This window comes from Podarcis filfolensis, assembly GCF_964270895.1.
Source record: "Podarcis filfolensis genome assembly, chromosome: 2".
In the NCBI taxonomy this organism is placed as follows: domain Eukaryota; kingdom Metazoa; phylum Chordata; class Lepidosauria; order Squamata; family Lacertidae; genus Podarcis; species Podarcis filfolensis.
The window spans coordinates 20,029,914-20,050,492 of NC_139605.1; the positions used below are offsets into that span (position 1 = coordinate 20,029,914).

Sequence of the window (20,579 nt, forward strand, 5' to 3'; positions counted from 1 at the left end):
ATATAATAGTTGCTCGGCAACCATGTAAACATGGGTGGCAAGCCCTATGCCCAGGTACCAGCTAGCTTCAGGTGGCGGCTCAAATAACTGAGGGGACAGGCCACTTCTACGTGGCTCCCCTCAGATCCTGAGGGGATGCCTAGCCCGATGGTAGGGACATGGGTGAGTTCAATGTTTGTGATAAATGCTGTCCGTGGCTGTTTGCAAGGCTTCACAAACACTTTATATTCTAGAAAAAGATGACTAGGTGTGTCTAGAAATGCTACCCTCTAATCTGGAAGTATTCCCCTCTAATCTATGGGATCTGGGATGCTTTGTATTCACTTGGGCTATATACACACTCTACCTCTGAAGAATATCTGGTGCTCATTCTTTCCTGTAAAGAATCTTGGGCACTGTGGTAAAATTCTCAGCAACTTTTAACATATCACAGTGCCCAGAATTAATTGAGGGAGATAATGGGCTTTGGAGGTATAGTCGGTGCAAAGCTTTCCAAACTGTGTCTTATGACACATTATGTGTGTCGGCTGCAGTGTGTAGGTGTGTCACACAAATGCTCTTATAAGGGGTTAGTTTAACCTCCGGCTTGCTAGTAAAACTGAATTACTGTGCCGCGAAATGATGCATGTCTAAAAAGTGTGTGACCGTCATGGAAAGTTTGGAAAGCTCCGGTATAGTGTGTACTGAGACTTAGTGAAAAGATAAATGCATTCTGCCCTGGCTCAAGTGTTCCCTCATTTTTGTCCTTACTTCACATGTTCCAGGCCTGAGCCTTGGCAAGCCTTGGTGCAAATTAAGCCCTGCACATGAATGGAAGGTTATTAAATAAGGGGTTGAACCATAAAGAAGTCTATGGGATGAAATTAAGGGGGTTGGCTGAGGTCAGGTTAACCCTGCAAAAAATCAATTCTGATCTGTATGGGAGGGATGGTTTCTACTGAATGTCCCCATTTCCTCAGAAATGACACTCTAATGATGGGAAATTCTGTACAGCAGGATGGGTGCATGGTATGTTTAGACTCTATAATAGGACAGAAATGCTTGGCTCAGATCCCGCCAGTTGTTTCTGCACAGGGCCAGCACGAAGCAGTGAGGTACTCTGGATGACTCCAACTCCCTTCTCCCCACTGGTCCAATACTTTTGCCACATGAAAAGGGTTCGGGAGCAAGGCCTATGGTTGCCTGGCAACCGTAGCATCCCAGGCAGGAAAAACGAGTGGCCTTAGGCATATTGTTGCTAGGCCAAATATAAAAATGGAAATTTCGCTCCTCCGTTATATACATCCTGTAATCTTGAGTGTTGTCTTATGAGCTGCAAAATTCCGCATGGATTTTTCCATTATTTTAGCAGCAATGGCAGCTTTTCCCTTGCTGGGAACTTAGGCTGTGTACACACCACACCTTTAAATCACAGTCAAAGCACATTTCCCCCTCAAATAATTCTGGGCGCTGTAGTTGTAACTCAGTGTGGGGTAAACTACTGTGAGGAGTATGTTCTACTCTCCATCAGCTCTTGGAGACAGTCTTTGGCCTTATGCATGAGTGTCAAGCGGTTAAAAATTCACCCACACCTCAAATCTTTATCTCTTGCATCCTGACTTCTTAGTCTTCCTTTTGCATCTGATCTCCTATTCTTCACTCTCTACCAGTCCTGAGCAGCAGAAATACACATACCAAATGCACACACCAAACGAGAGGCATAGCCATCTGCTGCCAGTGTATTTTTTTCTAATGCTGATTTAAACTCACCTACTTAAACCCACATTTCATTGCCCTTTTCTTGATAGATAAGATGAACAAACATTCTCCCTTTTCATTTAGCAGCATTCTAATGTATGAAAACCTTCCAAATGTTTCCTCCCCCAATTCTTTCTTTAACATTTAAGCGTTTTACATCAGTGATCTAAAGTACTTGACATTTTAAACAATGTACAACATTAGTATAATAATAATAATAATGGAAATGGTTAAAAATAAAACAGCAAGAGAGAGAAAAGAGGGGTAAGCCTGGGTAGTAAATCTCCCTTGATGCATTAATCTCATTAAGGTTCAATAAATTTAATTTGATATATAGTCTCAAAGCACTCCCAGCAATGCATGTAGATTTATATTTTCCTGTACCTTATTCCCCCAATATACAATAAAAATGATAACATTGTCAACAAAAGGATCATAATCTTGTCTTTCCCCTCTCAGTCAGATCATACTAGTCCGTTTAACCATGCAGGCTACAATTCATACTTTGTTTAGTCAAACATGCAATCAGGCATTCTTCCGATTATAGGGAATAAAAAAAAAAAGAATAGTGATCTATCTGAGTGGCATCACATTCTTAAGCGAGTTAACATACCGTATTTTTCGCTCCATAAGACACACTTTTTTCCTCCTAAAAAGTAAGGGAAAATGTCTGTGCGTCTTATGGAGCGAATGTGTGGTCAGTCGCTGGCTCTATTTCCGGCCCAGCCCCCTTGCCCAGGCCTCCATTGTTGAATGTTCTGCAGAAGGAGGCTGTTTGTTTCCCCAGAGACATATGACTGGCTGATTAGCTTATCTGTCTGGAAACGGTAGAAACGGCTCCCTTCCCTTTCCTAAGGAAGCTGCAGAACTGTGAGTTGAGCCCCATAAAAACAGGATTTTTCCCCCTTTGCAAAGTAAGCTCAACAACTTCGAGCTGATCCTCAAAAAACAGGGCTTTTCCCCTCTGCAAAAGAAGCTGTACAACTGTTAGCTGATCCCCCCAAAAATAAGGCTTTCCCCCTTTGCAAAAGAAGCTGCACAACTTTGAGCTGATCCTCAAAAAAAGGGGGCTTTTCCCTTTTGTAAAAGAAGCTGCACAACTTTGAGCTGATCCCCCCCAAAATGAAGCTTTTCTCCTTTGCAAAAGAAGCTGCACAACTGTGAGCTGATTGCCCAAAAAACAGGGCTTTCTCCCTTTCCTCCTCTAAAAACTAGGTGCGTCTTATGGTCAGGTGTGTCTTATGGAGTGAAAAATATGGTAACTGCTTCATAATATTTTGTAAATGATGGAACAGCTAACCCTCTGTTTTTATTTCTCCTAGTAAAGTCTTTAAGGCTACCCTGAATCTTTTCTTTTGCTGAATAAACTCCATAAATATATTTTGCCAAGTATCTATAATTTAGGGAAGTACTCTAATTGGAAAATTCAAAAACAAATATAAATTTTTGGGTAAAATTTTAGAAATGTTAATTCCCCTAAACAATTTCAACAGCAACCAGTTTTTAGTATACCTTTGACTTTAAACACCAGCTTTTCATGATTGTATTCAAATACATTATTTAGGTCTTATGATAGATGCCATAATATTTAACTGGAGAATCTTACCCAGCCGCTCAGATTTAGTGCAGTTTATTTTATATCCTGAAACTTTGCTAAACTTGTCCTTTACATCAAGTAGCAGACTAATTATATTTTCCAGACCTTTAACATATAAGACCACATCACCTGCGTACAAGCTAATTTCAAAATCTTCCTAGGCAGCTTTAACACCTGTTATCATCTGGTTAGATCTAATAATTTCTGCTAGAGGTTCAACAGATAATGCAAACAAAAGCATGGATAGAGCGCAACCCTGCCTTGCTTGTCTCTTTAAACAAAACCTTCAAAATGTTTTCTCCCCCCTGTTTTCTTTCTTTCATTCTGCAAGGTAATACATACCTTTCCTACAGTTTTTCCCATAGCAGCACTTTCTGTGGGTAGCACAGCTAGTAATCTATCGCATGAGACACATTCCTGAGATATAGGCATCAAAGCCTACCAACCAAGGTGGATAAAAGATGGAATTGTACTTTTATTTTATAGCGGTGAGAAACTGTGACCTCAAAAATACTGCAGAGGCCTGACAATGTGCACAGAAAAGTGGTCTTTATTTGTCTACTGCTGTTGCAACACAACACAAACAAATTTAGAATAGCTCCTCTACCTTTTGCCGTAACCAGGGCAGTTAGCTCTACAATCTCAGGCTACAACACAAAATATTGAGACTCTTAAAAAAATATTGTCAGTTTACAGGGTCACAAAGACAGGTTTGGATACGTGCAGGGAATGCCTGATGAAAACTCAAGAGTGGGGCTAAACATTATTTCTGACTGTCGGGGACTGACAGTGGCGTAGCGTGGGTTGTCAGCACCCGGGGCAAAGCAAGTAATTTGCGCCCCCTAACCCGTGGATTTGCGCCCCCTAACCCGTGGATTTGCGCCCCCTAACCCGTGGATTTGCCCTAACCCCAGATGTTGCGCCCGGTGCGCCCGGCCCCCCTGCACCCCCCACGCTACGCCACTGGGGACTGAAGCTTCCAGTGGTGCTGTCAGAGTAGGACTTTGGGTGGGGCAGATGTCCAGAGTCCCCATTTTATATCCTGAAACTTTGCTAAACTTGTCCTTTACATCAAGTAGCAGATTAATTATGTTTTCCTCAAAGGCCCTCAAATGCAGCTGGCTCACCACAGTTGGAAGTTAGTGAAGTAATTTAGGTAAATTAAGGTAAAGGACCCCTGGATGGTTAAGTCCAGTCAAAGGCGACTATGGGGTTGCGGCGCTCATCTCGCTTTCAGGCCGAGGGAGCCAGCGTTTGTCCACAGACAGCTTTCCGGGTCATGTGGCCAGCAGGACTAAATGGCTTCTGGCACAACGGGACACCGTGACGGAAACCAGAGCGCATGGAAATGCCATTTACCTTCCCGCCAGAGCGGTACATATATTTCTTTCAAACTGCTAAGTTGGCAGGAGGTGGGACAGAGCAATGGGAGCTCACCCCGTCGCAGGGATTCGAACCACCAACCTTCCGATTGGCAAGCCCAAGAGGCTCAGTGGTTTAGACCACAGCGCCACCCATATCCCTAGTGAAGTAACATACATTATCTCTAAACAGGGAGAGACCCTGCGAGGTCCAGATGTCTGGAGACAACAGTTACCTAAACATACCACTAGAAGCCTCAGTACCCTCTTACCTCTTCACCCTTCAACATACCTACAGATATTCTGATTGTCTCTCTTTATCAGGGAAAGCACCTTTTCCTGATCCCTCTCTCTGCTAAACCACCACCCTTATTTTTGTATTTGGGGATGGCCTTGTTTGAATTTAAATATGGGATTTAAATATGGGGTTCAGCTCCCTCCATGGGCAAGTTAAAAGTTTTAAATGGGCAGATGCAACTTGCGTCCAAGGGACATAGACATGCATTTCACACCCTGTACATGCTGAGATTTACAGTACAGTCGTACCTTTGGTTAGGTACTTAATTCATTCCGGAGGTCCGTTCTTAACCTGAAGCACCACTTTAGCTAATGGGGCCTCCCGCTGCTGCTGCGCCACCACCGCACGATTTCTGTTCTCATCCTGAGGTAAAGTTCTTACCCTGAGGTACTATTTCTGGGTTAGTGGAGTCTGTAACCTGAAGCGTCTATAACCCGAGGTACCACTGTATTTTGAACAGTTGGTAAACAAATTCGTAGGACAATTATATTTTGCAGATGTCTCTTTAACCAGAAGAATCATTGCCCTCTTGACTTTTAAATCATTGCGGGGCAGGCTAATGCAGAGTAAATTAATATAGTGCAGAGTAAATTAATATAGTGCATGGGCAATGAAAAGACTTTAATTATACGTAATACTCATTAAGTGATCCTTGGTTTGAAAATGGGAGTGTTCTGGTAAGAACACCATTATGACTGTCAGCGCTGGAAGCTACAGCGGTAAAGAAAAATAATAGGATAGAAGGGTGGACAACTTATAGAAGCTTATTAAAACAAGAGGGAGGAGAGTATAAATTTAAAGAATTTAAGGAATTATCAGGGAAATGAACTACATGATTAAAATATCATTTGAATGATATTTTAAGAAAGATAGGATACGAGGGTTTGGGGAACAAATGTCACAACTGGAGAGAGACCTGTTGGGATGTAATGTAAAAAAAGTGTTGTCTTGAGGAATGATGAGATAGAATCCATTTGCCCTCAGCAGCCCCTGCCCCGATGGTGATCAGAAAATGTCTGCCTGAGCGAATAGTGCAGAAATCAGCTCAGCAGTTAGAAAATAGAATCTACTTGCCTCAGCAGTCCAACACACAAAAGGTACCCTATGAGCAGAAAATGTCTCCAGAACCATCCCCCCCTCCCAGAACCCCCACTTTCGAGTTTGCCACAAAATGCTTTGTAAACTGGCTGGTCAAGAAAGTCAGTCACAAGGAGATGAGCTAACTGTCTGTGTTATGTACTGAAGTTCTCACCCTGGGCCAGCAGGGGGATACTGTAGATAGTTTTCACACCGGTCCGCATATGCAAATAGGGGATTCAAAGTGACGTTCAGTGATTGGATAGATACAGAAAGTGGTTACTGTTGCGTTCTAGTGCAGCTCTATATAAGCAGGCTGGCTGAACCCTTATGTTCTGTTCTGGGCTGTGAATAAACAAGAGCTGCTTGAAGAATCGCTGTGTCGTCTGATATGTCCACCCACAACTTAACAGTCTGGTGTCTGTTTTTAAACTTGCATAGGTCAGCTGAATATGGGCAAAAAAACAGCACAGAGTGGCAGTTGCAGGCAGGCCAGGAGGGGAGCAGTGAAGAGGCTAGAAAAGTTCTGTTTTTGCCTGTTATTGTAATGTCTCCCAAAAATAGGAATTGTTGAGACAGACTCCCAGAAAGAGGAACTGCTTAGGAAAGGACTCTTGTGTGGCTTGTTTGCAAAATGATGTAATCTCGCTCTGCACATGCTCTTGTACCTGTGTCTGGAAGTTGTTTGTGACATACTATAAAGGTAAAGGGACCCCTGACTGTTAGGTCCAGTCATGACCGACTCTGGGGTTGCAGCACTCATCTCGCTTTATTGGCCGAGGGAGCCAACAGACAGCTTCTGGGTCATGTGGCCAGCATGACTAAGCCGCTTCTGGCAAACCAGAGCAGTGCACGGAAATGCCGTTTACCTTCCCGCCGGAGCGGTACCTATTTATCTACTTGCACTAGTATGCTTTCGAACTGCTAGGTTGGCGGGAGCTGGGACCAAGCAACGGGAGCTCACCCCGTCACGGGAATTTGAACCGCCGACCTTCTGATCGGCAAGCCCGAGACTCTGTGGTTTAACCCACAGCGCCACCCGTGCCCCGACACACTATAAAAGTGAGCCCCAAATAGCAATCGGGGCTCAGCCTTTGAGAATGATCTCACTGATGCCAGCTGCAGCTTAATAAACCAGACCTTTCTCGAAGAACCCGGAGCCTGTCGTTATTGACTAGGACAAATTCTGCAACAGTCTAAAATGTATAAAATATTATTGGAATGGGAGACAGAGAATGAGCAAGTAAAATCCTCAGTGATACACTGGGCCATAGATATGGGTCATGATATAGACATGGCAGCATGGGAACGATTGTGGAACGTGGATATAAAATTTACAGCATGTTATGGTTTAAGAGAAAATTATATGAAAATGATGTATCATTGGTATCTAACACCGAGTAAACTGGCAAAAATGTACAAATCTAAATCAAACAAGTGTTGGAAATGTAAAGAGAAATAAGGTTCTTTTTATCATATGTGGTGGTCTTGTAGTAATGATATATAATGAATTGAAAAGGGTGTTTAAAATAACCTTTGTAAAAAACAGCAACCGAAAGCTTTTCTTTTGGGCATTATAGTGACAGAACTACCTAAATTGTGCAGAAATTTATTTAGGTATGCTACCACAGCAGCAAGAATTCTACTCGTAACTCGCCCCAAAATGGAAAGAAGCAGAAGTCCCAGCAAAGGAAGAATGGATACAAAAACTTATGCAATATGCACAAATGGTGAAACTTACCAGAAGAATAAGAAATCAAGATAACAAACTGTTTTTTTTTAATAAAGAATGGAAATGGTTTATTGAATATTTACAGAAAAATGGCAAACAGATAAAAACATTGGCAGGATTATTGTAATAACCTGCAGTTTCATAAGAGTATATATTTAAAGTAGAGAATTAAATGAGCAAATCAAATGAATTTGGGTCTGCAGAAGATATTAAAAAATAAATTTAAGGAACCGCAGAAAGAGAGGGAAGGAAGTCAAGCTTTGAAATGTTAAAATGATTGTAAAATTAATGAAATGTATAAACCTGGAAAGTATAAATAAAAAATAAAAAATAAAATAAGTGTTATATCCCTAGTTTTGATGGTAAACTGTTGGCAGGTATGTAAGTAGCAGCAGTGGCGGCTAATCCTAATTCCTCCCATATCTGCTATAGTGACTGTGCTGGACAACAGACAACAATGGTTATAGATTCCAGCTTCTTGGCACAGAATGGTTACTTTAGTGCAGTGTTTTGATTGGTTGGTTTTTAATGCAGAGTACAGTGGTACCTTGGTTCTCAAACGCCTTCGTACTCAAACAACTTGGAACCCAAACACTGCAAACCCAGAAGTAAGTGTTCCAGTTTGCGAACTCTTTTCGGAAGCCAAACGTGCTCTGTTTTGAGTGCCATGTTTCCGTTTTGAGTGTTACGCTGAGGTCTGTCTGTTTTTGTTATTTATTTTGCCTTTTTGTTTTTGCGGCTTTTTCGTTTTGTTCTTGTGACTGCGTGGAACCCAGTTCAGCTACTGACCGATTGACTGTGTGACTGCAGAACATTGTCTATTGCTTTCATTTGATGGATCAACGATCTCGTCAGATGGTAAAATCCATGTTAAGTTGGTGTTTTAGGGGTTGTTTTTAAAAGTCTGGAACAGATGAATCCATTTTGCATTACTTTCCATGGGAAAGCGCGCCTTGGTTTTGGAACGCTTTGGTTTTGGAACGGACTTCCGGAACGGATTAAGTTTGAGAACCAAGGAACCACTGTGTACTCAGTGTCCCAGATAGCTCTTTTGTTGTAAAGGCTGGTCTAGATTATGGCTTTCCAGTCCCACGTTGATGGCTGGATGATGTTGCACACAACCCAAAATACCTTCTTAGGCAGAATGCTGTTTTGGTGAGGGCAAGAGGGCAGCCTGGAATTGGGGCGCAGCTGGGCATTCTCTACCAGCCAAGTAGGCTGGCGCAGATCAGCTCAAATTGAAGCTCCCCTTATGTCTGGTCCGTGGTGATCAAGACTGTCAAAACATTATTCTCAGCCCTCCCAAACGAAGCTCTCTTGACAAGTCCTTGGCTGGCGTAACGTGGCCAAGAGATCCCCCGTGGGAAGCTGGCCTGCATCATCGGAGACTCGCCTGTCTGCTTCTTGCCCTCGCCTGAAGAGCCTCTTTTCTTGTCGGTAATAAGAATAATGACAAACCCCTGCGAAATCCTTTCGTAGTTGTCAGAGGCAAAGTGTGACCTTCCAGTGGCCCCTATCAAGCTCACCCGCAAGTTTGGAGAGGCGACTGGATTATGTTGCTCAATTGCTAATTAGGGGCTCCTTGTTGCCTCTCTCGCTCCAGCACGCCAACGGTTTCTATGGCAACTACAGAAGCAGATGCAGGAGCGACTTCACCCAGGAGTATCGCAAAGCAGCCCAGCCACAACCTCCTGAACTCTTCCTGAAGAGAATGAAGGTGAGTGACGGGTCATCTGCGGCTGGTCTTCGACAGGCTCCCACTGGGAAGAAGGCAAATGAAAGCCTTCATCCTTACCAGACCTCCTATCTGGTTGTTAATAGGGACAAATGGAATGAAAGGGCCGTATGGGCGTGCTGTGACTAATCTCAATTTGCACAGAGGAAGGCGTGAAATGTACTGGAAGTAGGCCTCAGTGCATTGCCGTGGTTAAGATCTGGGAGAGAAAGTTCTCATCTCAAGTTCAGGTATTTAACTCTTTGACCACAGCCTTTTCATACCTGAGACCCACCTTCAACCTGTGGCTACCCCTTTAAAAATAATAATAAATAAAAACCTATTTATTTTCCAACTGTACACAGCATTCCAAATGCGGTCACGCCATGTAGCAGTATTACAATATTGGCAGTTTTATTTTCTCAACAGCCCATCTGGCTGTTAACCAGGAACTTGGTGGTTCAAGCCCACCCAGGGATGGCTGTGGGCAGGATCCGTGCGTTGCAGGGGGTTGGACTAAATGACCCTCAGGGTCCCTTCTGTTGTAAACAAAATCTGCCCTTCTTCCCTTATGGGGTATCCAAGAGCCCGTATAGAGTCCTTAAGTGGGTTCCCTATTGGTAGGAGAAAATAACAGACCAACCAGAGAATATTGAGAAGCAAAGCAGCTAGTAAGCCTGATCTTTATTAAAGCTGTTGCAACAGGGTGCTCCCCTCACACGCAGGAGGACGGAGGAGGACCCAGAACAAAGGTTTGCCTGCCCTTATATAGACATTTTAAATTCCCTGCCCTGGAGCTCAAGACCACCCCTCCATACATCATACATACATCACAGAAGGGGTGTAACCCAAGACCACACCCCACAAACATCATACCTACATCACAGAAAAGGCGGTCTACAACAGAAATTTGAACGTTGTTGTTTTTCCTGTCTGTCAGGTTATCTGATATTGCCTTATCTGATTGCCTTTCCCGGTAGTCTGGCCATTCCTTTGAGATGGAGATTACCCAATTCCTGAGACAATAGGAAGGTTCCCTCACCCCCTCCCTCCTTGCAGAGAAAACATTTGGTCAATTTGGGGGTCAAAATGGTTTCAGGACTGTCTTCCTGTGCTGCTCCAGACATGTGGCCCACATATCTATGTACAGTGGTACCTCGGGTTAAGTACTTAATTCGTTCCGGAGGTCCGTTCTTAACCTGAAACTGTTCTTAACGTGAAGCACCACTTTAGCTAATGGGGCCTCCTGCTGCTGCCACGCCACCAGAGCATGATTTCTGTTCTCATCCTGAAGCAAAGTTCTTAACCTGAGGTACTATTTCTGGGTTAGCGGAGTCTGTAACCTGAAGCATATGTAACCTGAAGCGTAGGTAACCCGAGGTACCACTGTACGTGCTTGGCTGGCACATTTATGAACATTTATTATATATATAAAAGACCTTAATTTTTTATTTACACTTCCAACTCTACGATTCTATGATTTTCAGTTCCCTTCCTAGTGATCGCTACCATGGAATGTGCCTTTTCCTCCACACACTGGGTCAAGATCTTCCTGCACCACAACCCCAAGGTCTCATTTCTGAACAGTCAACTCATGAGTGTATACTGTATATGAACATGCTTCACTCTTATGCTCATTTACACTGGATTGCATTTGCCATTTTACCACCCTGTTTAGAAAGGAGCTTTTACAGCATGGCCCTAGGTCGTATCCAGAGTACTGTGATAGATATGGGATGGCAACTGATGGATCCCATCACGAAGGTTGGTGGTAGTGGTGATGGCTGTAGCTGACTCTTTCACTTGCATTTTTGTGTGTATGTGTGAAGCCTGGGATTAAAATCCTAATTCAACCTGGATAAAATTGTTTGTCCCAAACTGCTGATTTTATCCCATTTGACCCTTCGCCGATGTGGAATTAATTAAGCTAGAACAGCAGGCAGGCTCCGGAATCCCTAGTGCTTGACTTTTCTGCATAGTGTTGCAATAATATGTCTTCCTGTAAAGCAGGATGTAAAGCTGTAAAGCTGTAAAGTAAAATGCTTTTCTGATCGGAAAAATCTATTCAGGAAGATGTGGTTATGTTTTTGTGCTTCCATTACGATCAGTTTTAGGAGGTTGTGAATATCGCACTGTTAGGATTTATGCTAGATGCTGCTTAAAGCTTTAATAACTAAAATGCAGCTAATTGTTTGTTAATTATCTTCTTGCTGTTTTTAATAGCTGCCTTGAGCGCTTTTATAGTGAAAGACGGATATAAATTTCTCAAATAAAACAAAAATGAAAGGTAAAGCAAATTCCGTGCGCCCAAGGTTACATTAGTGGAAATTCTTCTCTGTCCTCTGTTTACTGAGTAAAGGTAAAGGTAAAGGGACCCCTGACCATTAGGTCCAGTCGTGGACGACTCTGGGGTTGCGGCGCTCATCTTGCTTTATTGGCCGAGGGAGCCGGCGTACAGCTTCCGGGTCATGTGGCCAGCATGACTAAGCTGCTTCTGGCGAACCAGAGCAGCGCACGGAAATGCCGTTTACCTTCCCGCCAGAGGGGTACCTGTTTATCTACTTGCACTTTGACGTGCTTTCGAACTGCTAGGTTGGCAAGAGCAGGGACCGAGCAACGGGAGTTCACCCTGTCGCGGGGATTCGAACCGCCGACCTTCTGATCAGCAAGCCCTAGTCCCTGTGGTTTAACCCACAGCGCCACCCACTGTGTACTCATCCTAATATGCTTGCGAGGAGGTTAAGATGGCATTGGCTCCAGCAACCTTCCAGTCCATTTGCAGTCCAATATTTTGGGGAAACAGGTTTGTAGCGCAAAACCTCCCAGTCAGCTATAATTGTGGAACCTGAATTTGCAGGTATGTGATTGAATCCCACCTGAGAACAGCTACAGTCTGGAAGAACCCTCTTGTCACCTGCTCATGAGAGGGATCCATTGTCGGTAGTTTCTTTCCTGCCTTTCGGAGGACCAGGTTGTCCTTTGTTATTGTGGTATGGAAGTGCTAGCCCGCCTCTTTATTAAATCTATCTGCTGGGATTTCGGGTAGCAGCTAAGCTCTATTTAATTGCTTTGCAATATCTCAAGCCGCATGTTGTGGATTAGGCTCCTCCTGCCCCCACATCCTGGCACTGACAGCAGGAGACTTGGCATCTGTCCCCATTAAGCGATGAAGACAGCTGCCTCTTAATTCTCTTTCGGGAACCCACAGCAGCTTTGACAACAGGTAAAGCCACGGCTGCTTCTCGTCCTCTGTGCCGCTGCGCCTGGAGTCCTGTCACCTCGCAGCACTGCAGAGGCAGGAAACGGAGCATCGTGTTGTGACAAGGGGCTTAGCTCATGTGACTCTGCATCTGTGCTGCTTGGATAATCTCTTTCTCTGATCCTTTCGGTTTGCAAGGGAGAACTCCCACTGCTGATTCCCCAGCCCAAGCGCTCGTTCTCAGCTTATTTCATGGAGGGGAGAAATAATATAGCTCAGTATTTTATCTGCGGGAGATCTAATGAGGGTGATCGGATGCAAAGGCAGGGGCTTGCGTTCGCTTAATAGTTCTGCCTGTTTGAGCAGGCACTTGTTTTCTGACCCCTGCAGCATTTTGGGATTACAAACTGTACCTGTTGAAAATCCCTCCCCGGCAATATTTTATTACAGTTACAAAATGCCTGACAGCTTATGGGCTGGATATAACCCCCCAAAGCACTTTATCTGGTCTCTAGTTACCCCGTACTACATGTTAATTATGTTGTGGCAAAGTGTTTGCTAGCAGTTTCACTGGTATGGAAAATATTGCTTTCAAAAGCTGCAAGAAACCAGAGGCGGAGTCTCTCTCTCTCTCTGGGTTTCAAAGCCCATGCTGATCGTGGGGGTCAACTTTATTTATAAAGCCGCAGCAACAATGAAGGCTTGGCAAAACGCCTCTCCTACCCAACCTTGAAATTACAGGGTGGCTTTAGAGAATATAGAAGCAAAGGGTCATAATTCAGTGGCACAGGTACATGCCTTGCATGCAGATAATCCCAGGCTCCATCTCCTCCAAATAAAAAGGTAGCAGGTTTAGAAACAACTTCTATACGAGGACCAAACTAGATGTGATATTTATCATATGGTTGCCCTGGTGCCCTTGATCTTTAAAAAAATTATAAATCGCTGGTACAGCCCATCCCCGCAAGCCAGATCAGGACTATACTGTGTGTGGAGGGGGCCTTAAACCTTTTTCCTCTGCCTTGTTCCCAATGAGAATCCACACAACCCCATGAGCCCAGGGAGGGGAAGGGGCAAGGCCAGGGAGAGTTTCACAGGAAAGGATGAGAAGTTGTTTGTGGATCCAGGGGAGAACAGAAAGATAGTATAGGGGGGATACAGGCAAGGGCATCACAATGTCAGAGCGACGAAAACAGGGATTCATTTTAGCAGCGGTCCTGGGTAGATTGAGCTGGCAAAGGTGAGCTATCGGAAGGCCAGAGAAAATATTATTGCAGACTGCAATTGTTATGTACTGAAGTTCTCACCCTGGGCCAGCAGGGGGATAGTGTAGATAGTTTTCACTCAGGTCCACATATGCAAATAAGGGATTGAAAGTGACGTTCAGTGATTGGATAGTTACAGAAAGTGGTCACTGTTGCGTTGTAGTGGAGCTCTATATAAGCAGGCTGGCTGAACCCTTAAGTTCAGTTCTGTTCTGGCCTGTGAATAAACAAGAGCTGTTTGAAGAATCGCTGTGTTGTCTGATATGTTCACCCACAACTTAACAGTAATCACTGGGGGAGATTAACAGGAGCACGTACCAGATGTTGCATCTTCAGTGGTGCAGAACAGGCCATGCTGGCCCAAAATATGATAGGGCCAACGAGTGTAACAGCCCTTGGGGTGTGGTTAGTATGGGTGTGAGTTCACCTGCTAGGTTTGCCATCTGCGCCTTGTCTCTGCTTTCTAGGCAGCAATATACAAGACACCCAGGTACTAGTATTAGTGATATCGCCCAAAATCGGTTTGAAGTCCATATCATGATATCAGTTCCATAGGTTTTTACCTGAAAATATATTGCGAATCATGATGTGTATTAAAGCTGGGTAATATATTGTCCCAAACTGGTTTGAAGTTCATATTGTGATATTGGTTTCATAATTTTTGACCCGGCAATACATTGCAGATCATTACGTGTGTGTGTGTGCTGTGCAAAAAAAATCACAATGGGGGAGAAACCATGAAGCCGGCCAATGCCTGCATCCTTAATTCAGACATTGTTATATATTGGTGTATCACGATGTTTAGCTGGTGATATATTGCGATGTTGAAAAACCAGATCCCACCCAGCCCTACCAGGTACCTCACATTAGGGTTATTTATTGCTGCCATTCATGAGAAGACATTTGCTTCTGAAGAGCCACATGGCGCAGCCTCCACTCCAAGGCGTGCACTACTAGAGAGACCCTTCCTCCAAAAAGAAACTAAAATTTGCAGCCTGTATAATGTACAGGCACCTATACACACTGTACTTCACAGTGAGGGGCTAGCTAGTACCTTATACACTAGCTTTCAGCATGATTTGGATAGACATGGAAAATCAGTGAGGTATAGGCAGTGCATTACAAAACGCAGGTGAGCAATTCCGGCTTCAGCTTGTAAAACGGAGAAATTCCCTCTAGCTGGACTGACTGAGATTAGTTGTGAGGGAGAAGTTGCTCTAAAAGAGCCAGCACCTCACAAACACTTTTAGGCAACCTATAAATGTCGGCTTATAACAATCAGAGACCTGTAGCAAAATATGTGTTTGGCTACTTCGATAGGATAAATACAACCTGTGCATCTTCAGCTCCTTCGCTTGACCGCCCTGTTGGCTCCTAGGGATGTGCAGGGATGCCAGCTAAGGCAACAGAATAAGCTCCTGGAGGATGCAGAACTGATCTCCAGCTGCCAGCTTGCAAGAGCTTTTCAGACATCAGTGAATGGCACAATTGACTCCCTTAGAATGATTCCTCCTGATGAAATTCGTCTGCTAACAAAGCATCCCTTGAAGCTGACATCTGCACAGAGAACACAAGAGCATCTCCCATTTTGTCATATGCTGGGGAGCTCTGGATTCAAGAGAGGAAAGGGTCTTAGCCCAGCGCTTTGCAGGATAAGGCCCCGCAGGTGTACACTCTGATAATGTGGGTGGGCAAGAGCACTCCTCATGAGACACAGAGAAGGTACAGAGTGACAAACACACCACAGCACCTGAAGCCCTGCCATCGGTCAGCCGGGGTGGAAAAAGGGAGCAATTTTGTTTATCCTATCGCTGTGCCAGCCTGAGAGGCCCTTGGGTGGCCTGTTCAGCTCTGCTTCCCACAAAGACCAAGGGGTCTGGTACTCCCATCTCGAGATGCCCCAGTTACAGGTTTCCTGCTGCCTGCCACCAGAGAGAGGATCGCCAGTGATAGTTTACTCCCCACTTGAGTAAAGGTTGGACCTTCTGCGAGGACCGCGAGCCTAAGACTAGGCCTCGTATGCCTAGGAATAGAACGGTGTATTTTCTTTTGTTTTGCATTACATTTTATTTTGAAAATAAATACAGTGAAATCACTAATTAAGAGAAAAGGGGGGAATCAAACTCACTAATTACCGTTTTTTTGTATATCAGTATGGGTGGGCTTATGAGATAGAGTGAAAACAAAAAGGCTGTGTAGAGACTTACTGGTTGTCACTGACAGTTGTGAGTATTTGGATAAGTTACGTATCTGTGGAACAGGCAACTGACGCTTTTATTTTTCACTCTCTACCAGTCCTGAGCAGCTGAAATATACATACCAAATGCAGCACACCAAGCAAAAGGCATAGCCATTAGCTGCTGCTAGGGTGGAACAGTTGTGGAACAATCAACTGACCCTTTTTAGATCCAAGGGGCTTGGCCTTATAGAAAGAATCCTAGAGGCTTCAACGTAGGATAGACTGAAACCCAAATTCCAGTTTCCTTGGCCAAGACATTGCTGTTTACCTGATTGCATACCAGAAAGTACTCTGTACAATAAAAAAAACACACACCTGCAATATTTATTCTATTTTACCACCTTTGTATCAAACCCTTCCATAAAGGATTTCAGGGATTTTCTTTTGTGCAGGGATTTACCCAATTTTCTCCTCACAACAATTCTGTGAGGTACAAAATGGTAAGAAAGCGTGACTGGCTAAAGGTAGTTCAGCAAGCTTCGTGAATCGTAACTGAGTGGGGATTTCATTCCAAGTCTTCCCCAGTCTGCCCAGTATGGTATGTACTGGATAGGGATAGCTTGACCACACTTGTCCATGCATTAGTAACATCATGGTTGGATTACTGCAATGTGGGGCTACCCTTGAGGTTGGTCCAGAGGCTGCAGCTACTGCAGGTAAAGGATCCCTGAATGGTTAAGTCCAGTGACTAGGCTGCTTGTGGGGCAAACTACTGCCAGTATATAATACAGTGGTACCTTGGGTTAAGAACTTAATTCATTCTGGAGGTCTGTTCTTAACCTGAAACTGTTCTTAACCTGAGGTACCACTTTAGCTAATGGGGCCTCCTGCTGCCGCCGCGTAGCTACCATGTGATTTCTGTTCTCATCTTGAAGCAAAGTTCTTAACCTGAGGTACTATTTCTGTGTTACTGGAGTCTGTTACCTGAAGCGTCTGAAGCGCCTGTAACCTGAGGTACCACTGTACGTTGTTTGTAGGATTTTCACCAGCTGCGAGTCTGCCACCTATAAGGCCCTATATTATCCCAGGACCAGGTTATGGCAAAGCGAGGATGTTCAGGAGAGCCTTTCACACTCGCTTGCCCAACTGCAACTCAACAGCTCTGCAGGGTTGCCAGTTGAGTCTTAATCTAAGGTAGTTGCTGCCATTATCCTCCCACTTCCTTCTTGCAGCCAAGGTGCACCTGGGGCGCACCAAAATTTCGTTGTTTTTCTTAAGGCTTCAAGCCAGTACAGCTGCACTCATTGGCTCAACCTACACACAAACTTGCTGGGGAAAGCAAGGCTAGCTTCTAGCTGCCTTCGCCCACCCCAATATCAAAGCAGCTTTCTCATTACCCTGGCAGTTCCCCCCCACCCATAACTTCCCAAAGCCCAGGAACTCTGAGATCAACTCACCCCATGTTTCACAAGCAGTTCCCTTACATGTTACTCAGTGTGTAAAGGCAGCCCACATTTCGCAAGTCTTTCCCAGATCTCAGGAAAAAATGGGTTGGTCTCTTACAACTCTGATCTAAACAGTAGCCTGGATTCCAGAATCCTGAGGCTTGCAATTGCAGAGTTTTATGGCTCAGTTGTGAAACTTTACTAGAAATAAAAGGTAGGGGGGAAGCAGGCAGAGGGTGAAAACAGAATACAAAGTAAACCAGAACACTGCGGCTCTAAAACTGGGCTAATCCTACCCTACCGACTACAGCAGCTTTTCTCAGCCTTGGGTCCCCAATCGTCTTGGACTACAGCACCCGAAATCCATAGCTTCCCAGTACGAATCCCTCTCCTTTGGGCCAAATTTGCCCTCACCTGGTGTTTGAAAGCAGATCCCATCTTTACTCCACTGGTACAACTGCAGGGTGTGGCGTCTGGCAGGGAGCCGTGGGCTAATCTTGCTTGTGCCCTTTTCCAGGAAACCCCTTCAAAGCACATATTCTCTAAGCACGACAACAGGCACGCCTTCCCAGGATCAGCTACATATTTTGAGAACGTGAGTGTGATTGGTTTCGGGGGTGCGGGAGCGTGGGGGCGGGGAAGGTTTTTTTGTCCTTTTCCTCTTATGCAGCAATAGAGGCGGTAGAGAAGTTAATCAGAGGAGTGCTTGATTAGAGACACCGGTTTCATTCCTAATGTGATTAGCTCTCCCTTGGCAGGCTCCAGGGCTCCCTCAGGAACTGATGACACCAACCGGCTGCCTCTGCAAAAGCACTAGTTAAGTGCTCTTGGCTGCACGAAATAGCCTGAAGTTTTGCCTTACACGTCAGGTGCCGCAGGGACAGGACAGAGCTGGGCGTTAGGTTCAGCACTGGAGTGCTCCATACCACATCAGGTCCCTTACCTTTCCCGCCCCAACCTGGCCACAGTGATCCATGTGACGGTCACCTCCAGGCTTGACTACTGTAATTCGCTCTACGCGGGGCTGCCCTTGAAGCTGTCCCAGAAACTCCAGTGGGTGCAGAATGCTGCAGCGAGGCTCCTCACAGGGTCTCTGCCATGGGAGCATATTCACCCAGTGCTTTTCCAGCTGCACTGGCTCCCGGTGCAGTACAGGGTCAGATTTAAGGTGCTGGTTTTGACCTTTAAAGCCCTTCATGGCCTAGGACCCTTGTACCTAAAGGACCGTCTCTCCCGGTATGCCCCATGGAGGACTTTAAGGTCCATAAATAGCAACACCCTAGAGGTCCCGGGCCCTAAGGAAGTTAGATTAGCCTCAACCAGAGCCAGGGCCTTCTCAACACTGGCTCTGGCCTGGTGGAACGCTCTGTCTCATGAGACCAGGGCCCTGGGGGTCCGATTTCTTTCCGCAGGGCCTGTAAGAGAGTTGTTCCACCTGGCCTTTGGCTTAGAATCAGTTTGATTCCCTCCCCCTCTTTCCTTTTCCTTTATCCTCCTGTGAAGAGGCTGCATCCTAATATTTTAATGTTGTATTTTAATCTTGTTTTTTTTAATTGTATTTTAATCAACTTGTTTTTATTGTTGGTTGTTAGCCGCCCTGAGCCCGGTCTTGGCTAGGGAGGGCAGGGTATAAATAAAATTTATTATTATCCTTTGTTAAGGCAGGTGTGCTCCATAAGATTCCTCCCTGGCACTGGGAGGGAAAGTCGACTAAGCTTGAACTCAAAGGTTAATCTAGCGAAACCACGCTTTCTGAAACAATATGAGAACCAAAGCACAGCCATCCTTTGAAATTTGCACATCCAAATTTTGCAGCGCAGTTCTCCAGCCAAGTAATGTGTAGGGGGGAATTACATATATTCGTGAGAATAGCATACAAAATGCGTTAGGATAAACTGGTTGCAAAAATGTGTATATTAGTAAAAGAAAAACCCTGCACGGAATGTGTTTTATCAGGAGAAATTTGCACTAGAATGCCAAATAATTGCGATTTGTGGCATACAGGCTAACTTGTGGGTTACTATATGCAGGATCAAGTACTGAGGGCAGGAGTTTCAGCTTGGTGTGAAGACAGATTAAATTTTTAAAAAGCAATCGCAGAGTTGTGAACCCTCCTTCAAAACTTTTGTGAGAGATGTCAAGCACTTGATCAGTCACAAATTTTGTCCCTCGATTCCAAGGTAGTTCACCCGTCACTAGTTTCGATTAAATGTGGCAAGGGTTTCCTCCAGTGCCCTCCCCTGCTCTCAGAATATCACACCTGTCTTCCACCCTTGGTAACCTCCTGGCTTCTTCTTGTTCTTGTTTAAAATGGTGCGCTAGGTGGCTCTTTTCACAGTGCAGGGGTGAACAGTCTGGTCATTGTTTTCCGGCAGGGCTTAGGAAGGAGGAGAATAGAGGGAAGCCTTCCCAACACCAAGAACTTAATTGACTGGGTTCCCTTGAAGGAGGAGTTAAGACGTGAGAGACCCCTCATCTCAAGCTACCAGTATGACTTCCACTCCAGAGAAAAGGTCCCCCAGGTGTTAGTTCATCACTCCCACAGGCAAGGGCAGCCCCTGCAACGCACACCCAGCACCACCTACCAGCACACTTACCGGAGCTACTCTTTGTATGAACCCATCCTCAGGACATTCAAGCGTGAGGTGGTGAAAGATGCTGAGCCCACCAAGCCTGTCTCCAGTGAGCCCACCGCCCCTGTCTCCAGTGAGCCCGCCACCGTTCCAGGCTCATGTGAGCCCACCGCAACAGATACCAGCAAGACCCCAGAAGCCTTTGCTCCAGGACCCATTTATGTACGCCCTGGCACCCACAGGCCAACCCGGTGGACTGTCTCAGACTGTTTGCACTGGCACAATTGCTGATCACACGTGGGAGTTTCTCCGTTATCTGCAAGAACAGTTAAATGCTCCTTTGTACAAGGTGAAATATGGGAAAAAATAAAATAAAATCTTGCTGGACTGTGACACAAGCGG

At 45.0% G+C, this 20,579-nt stretch overlaps 2 protein-coding genes across 2 annotated transcripts in view; one reads left to right on the plus strand and one right to left on the minus strand.

The window, feature by feature from the left end:
* The window catches only part of IHO1 (interactor of HORMAD1 1), a 54,990-nt gene extending 53,647 nt beyond the window's left edge, over window positions 1-1,343 (minus strand). Inside the window, exon 1 of the mRNA XM_083601450.1 lies at window positions 1,283-1,343. Coding sequence (XP_083457576.1) covers window positions 1,283-1,340 — 58 coding nt within the window. The 5' untranslated portion in view covers window positions 1,341-1,343. The remainder of the gene's footprint in view (window positions 1-1,282) is intronic.
* CIMIP7 (ciliary microtubule inner protein 7) lies at window positions 12-20,579 on the plus strand. The gene is made up of 4 exons (XM_083602472.1): window positions 12-162; window positions 9,406-9,519; window positions 18,122-18,199; window positions 19,980-20,579. Exons 1-4 carry the CDS (start codon window positions 136-138, stop codon window positions 20,466-20,468), a joined length of 708 nt encoding a protein of 235 aa, XP_083458598.1. The 5' UTR covers window positions 12-135; the 3' UTR covers window positions 20,469-20,579.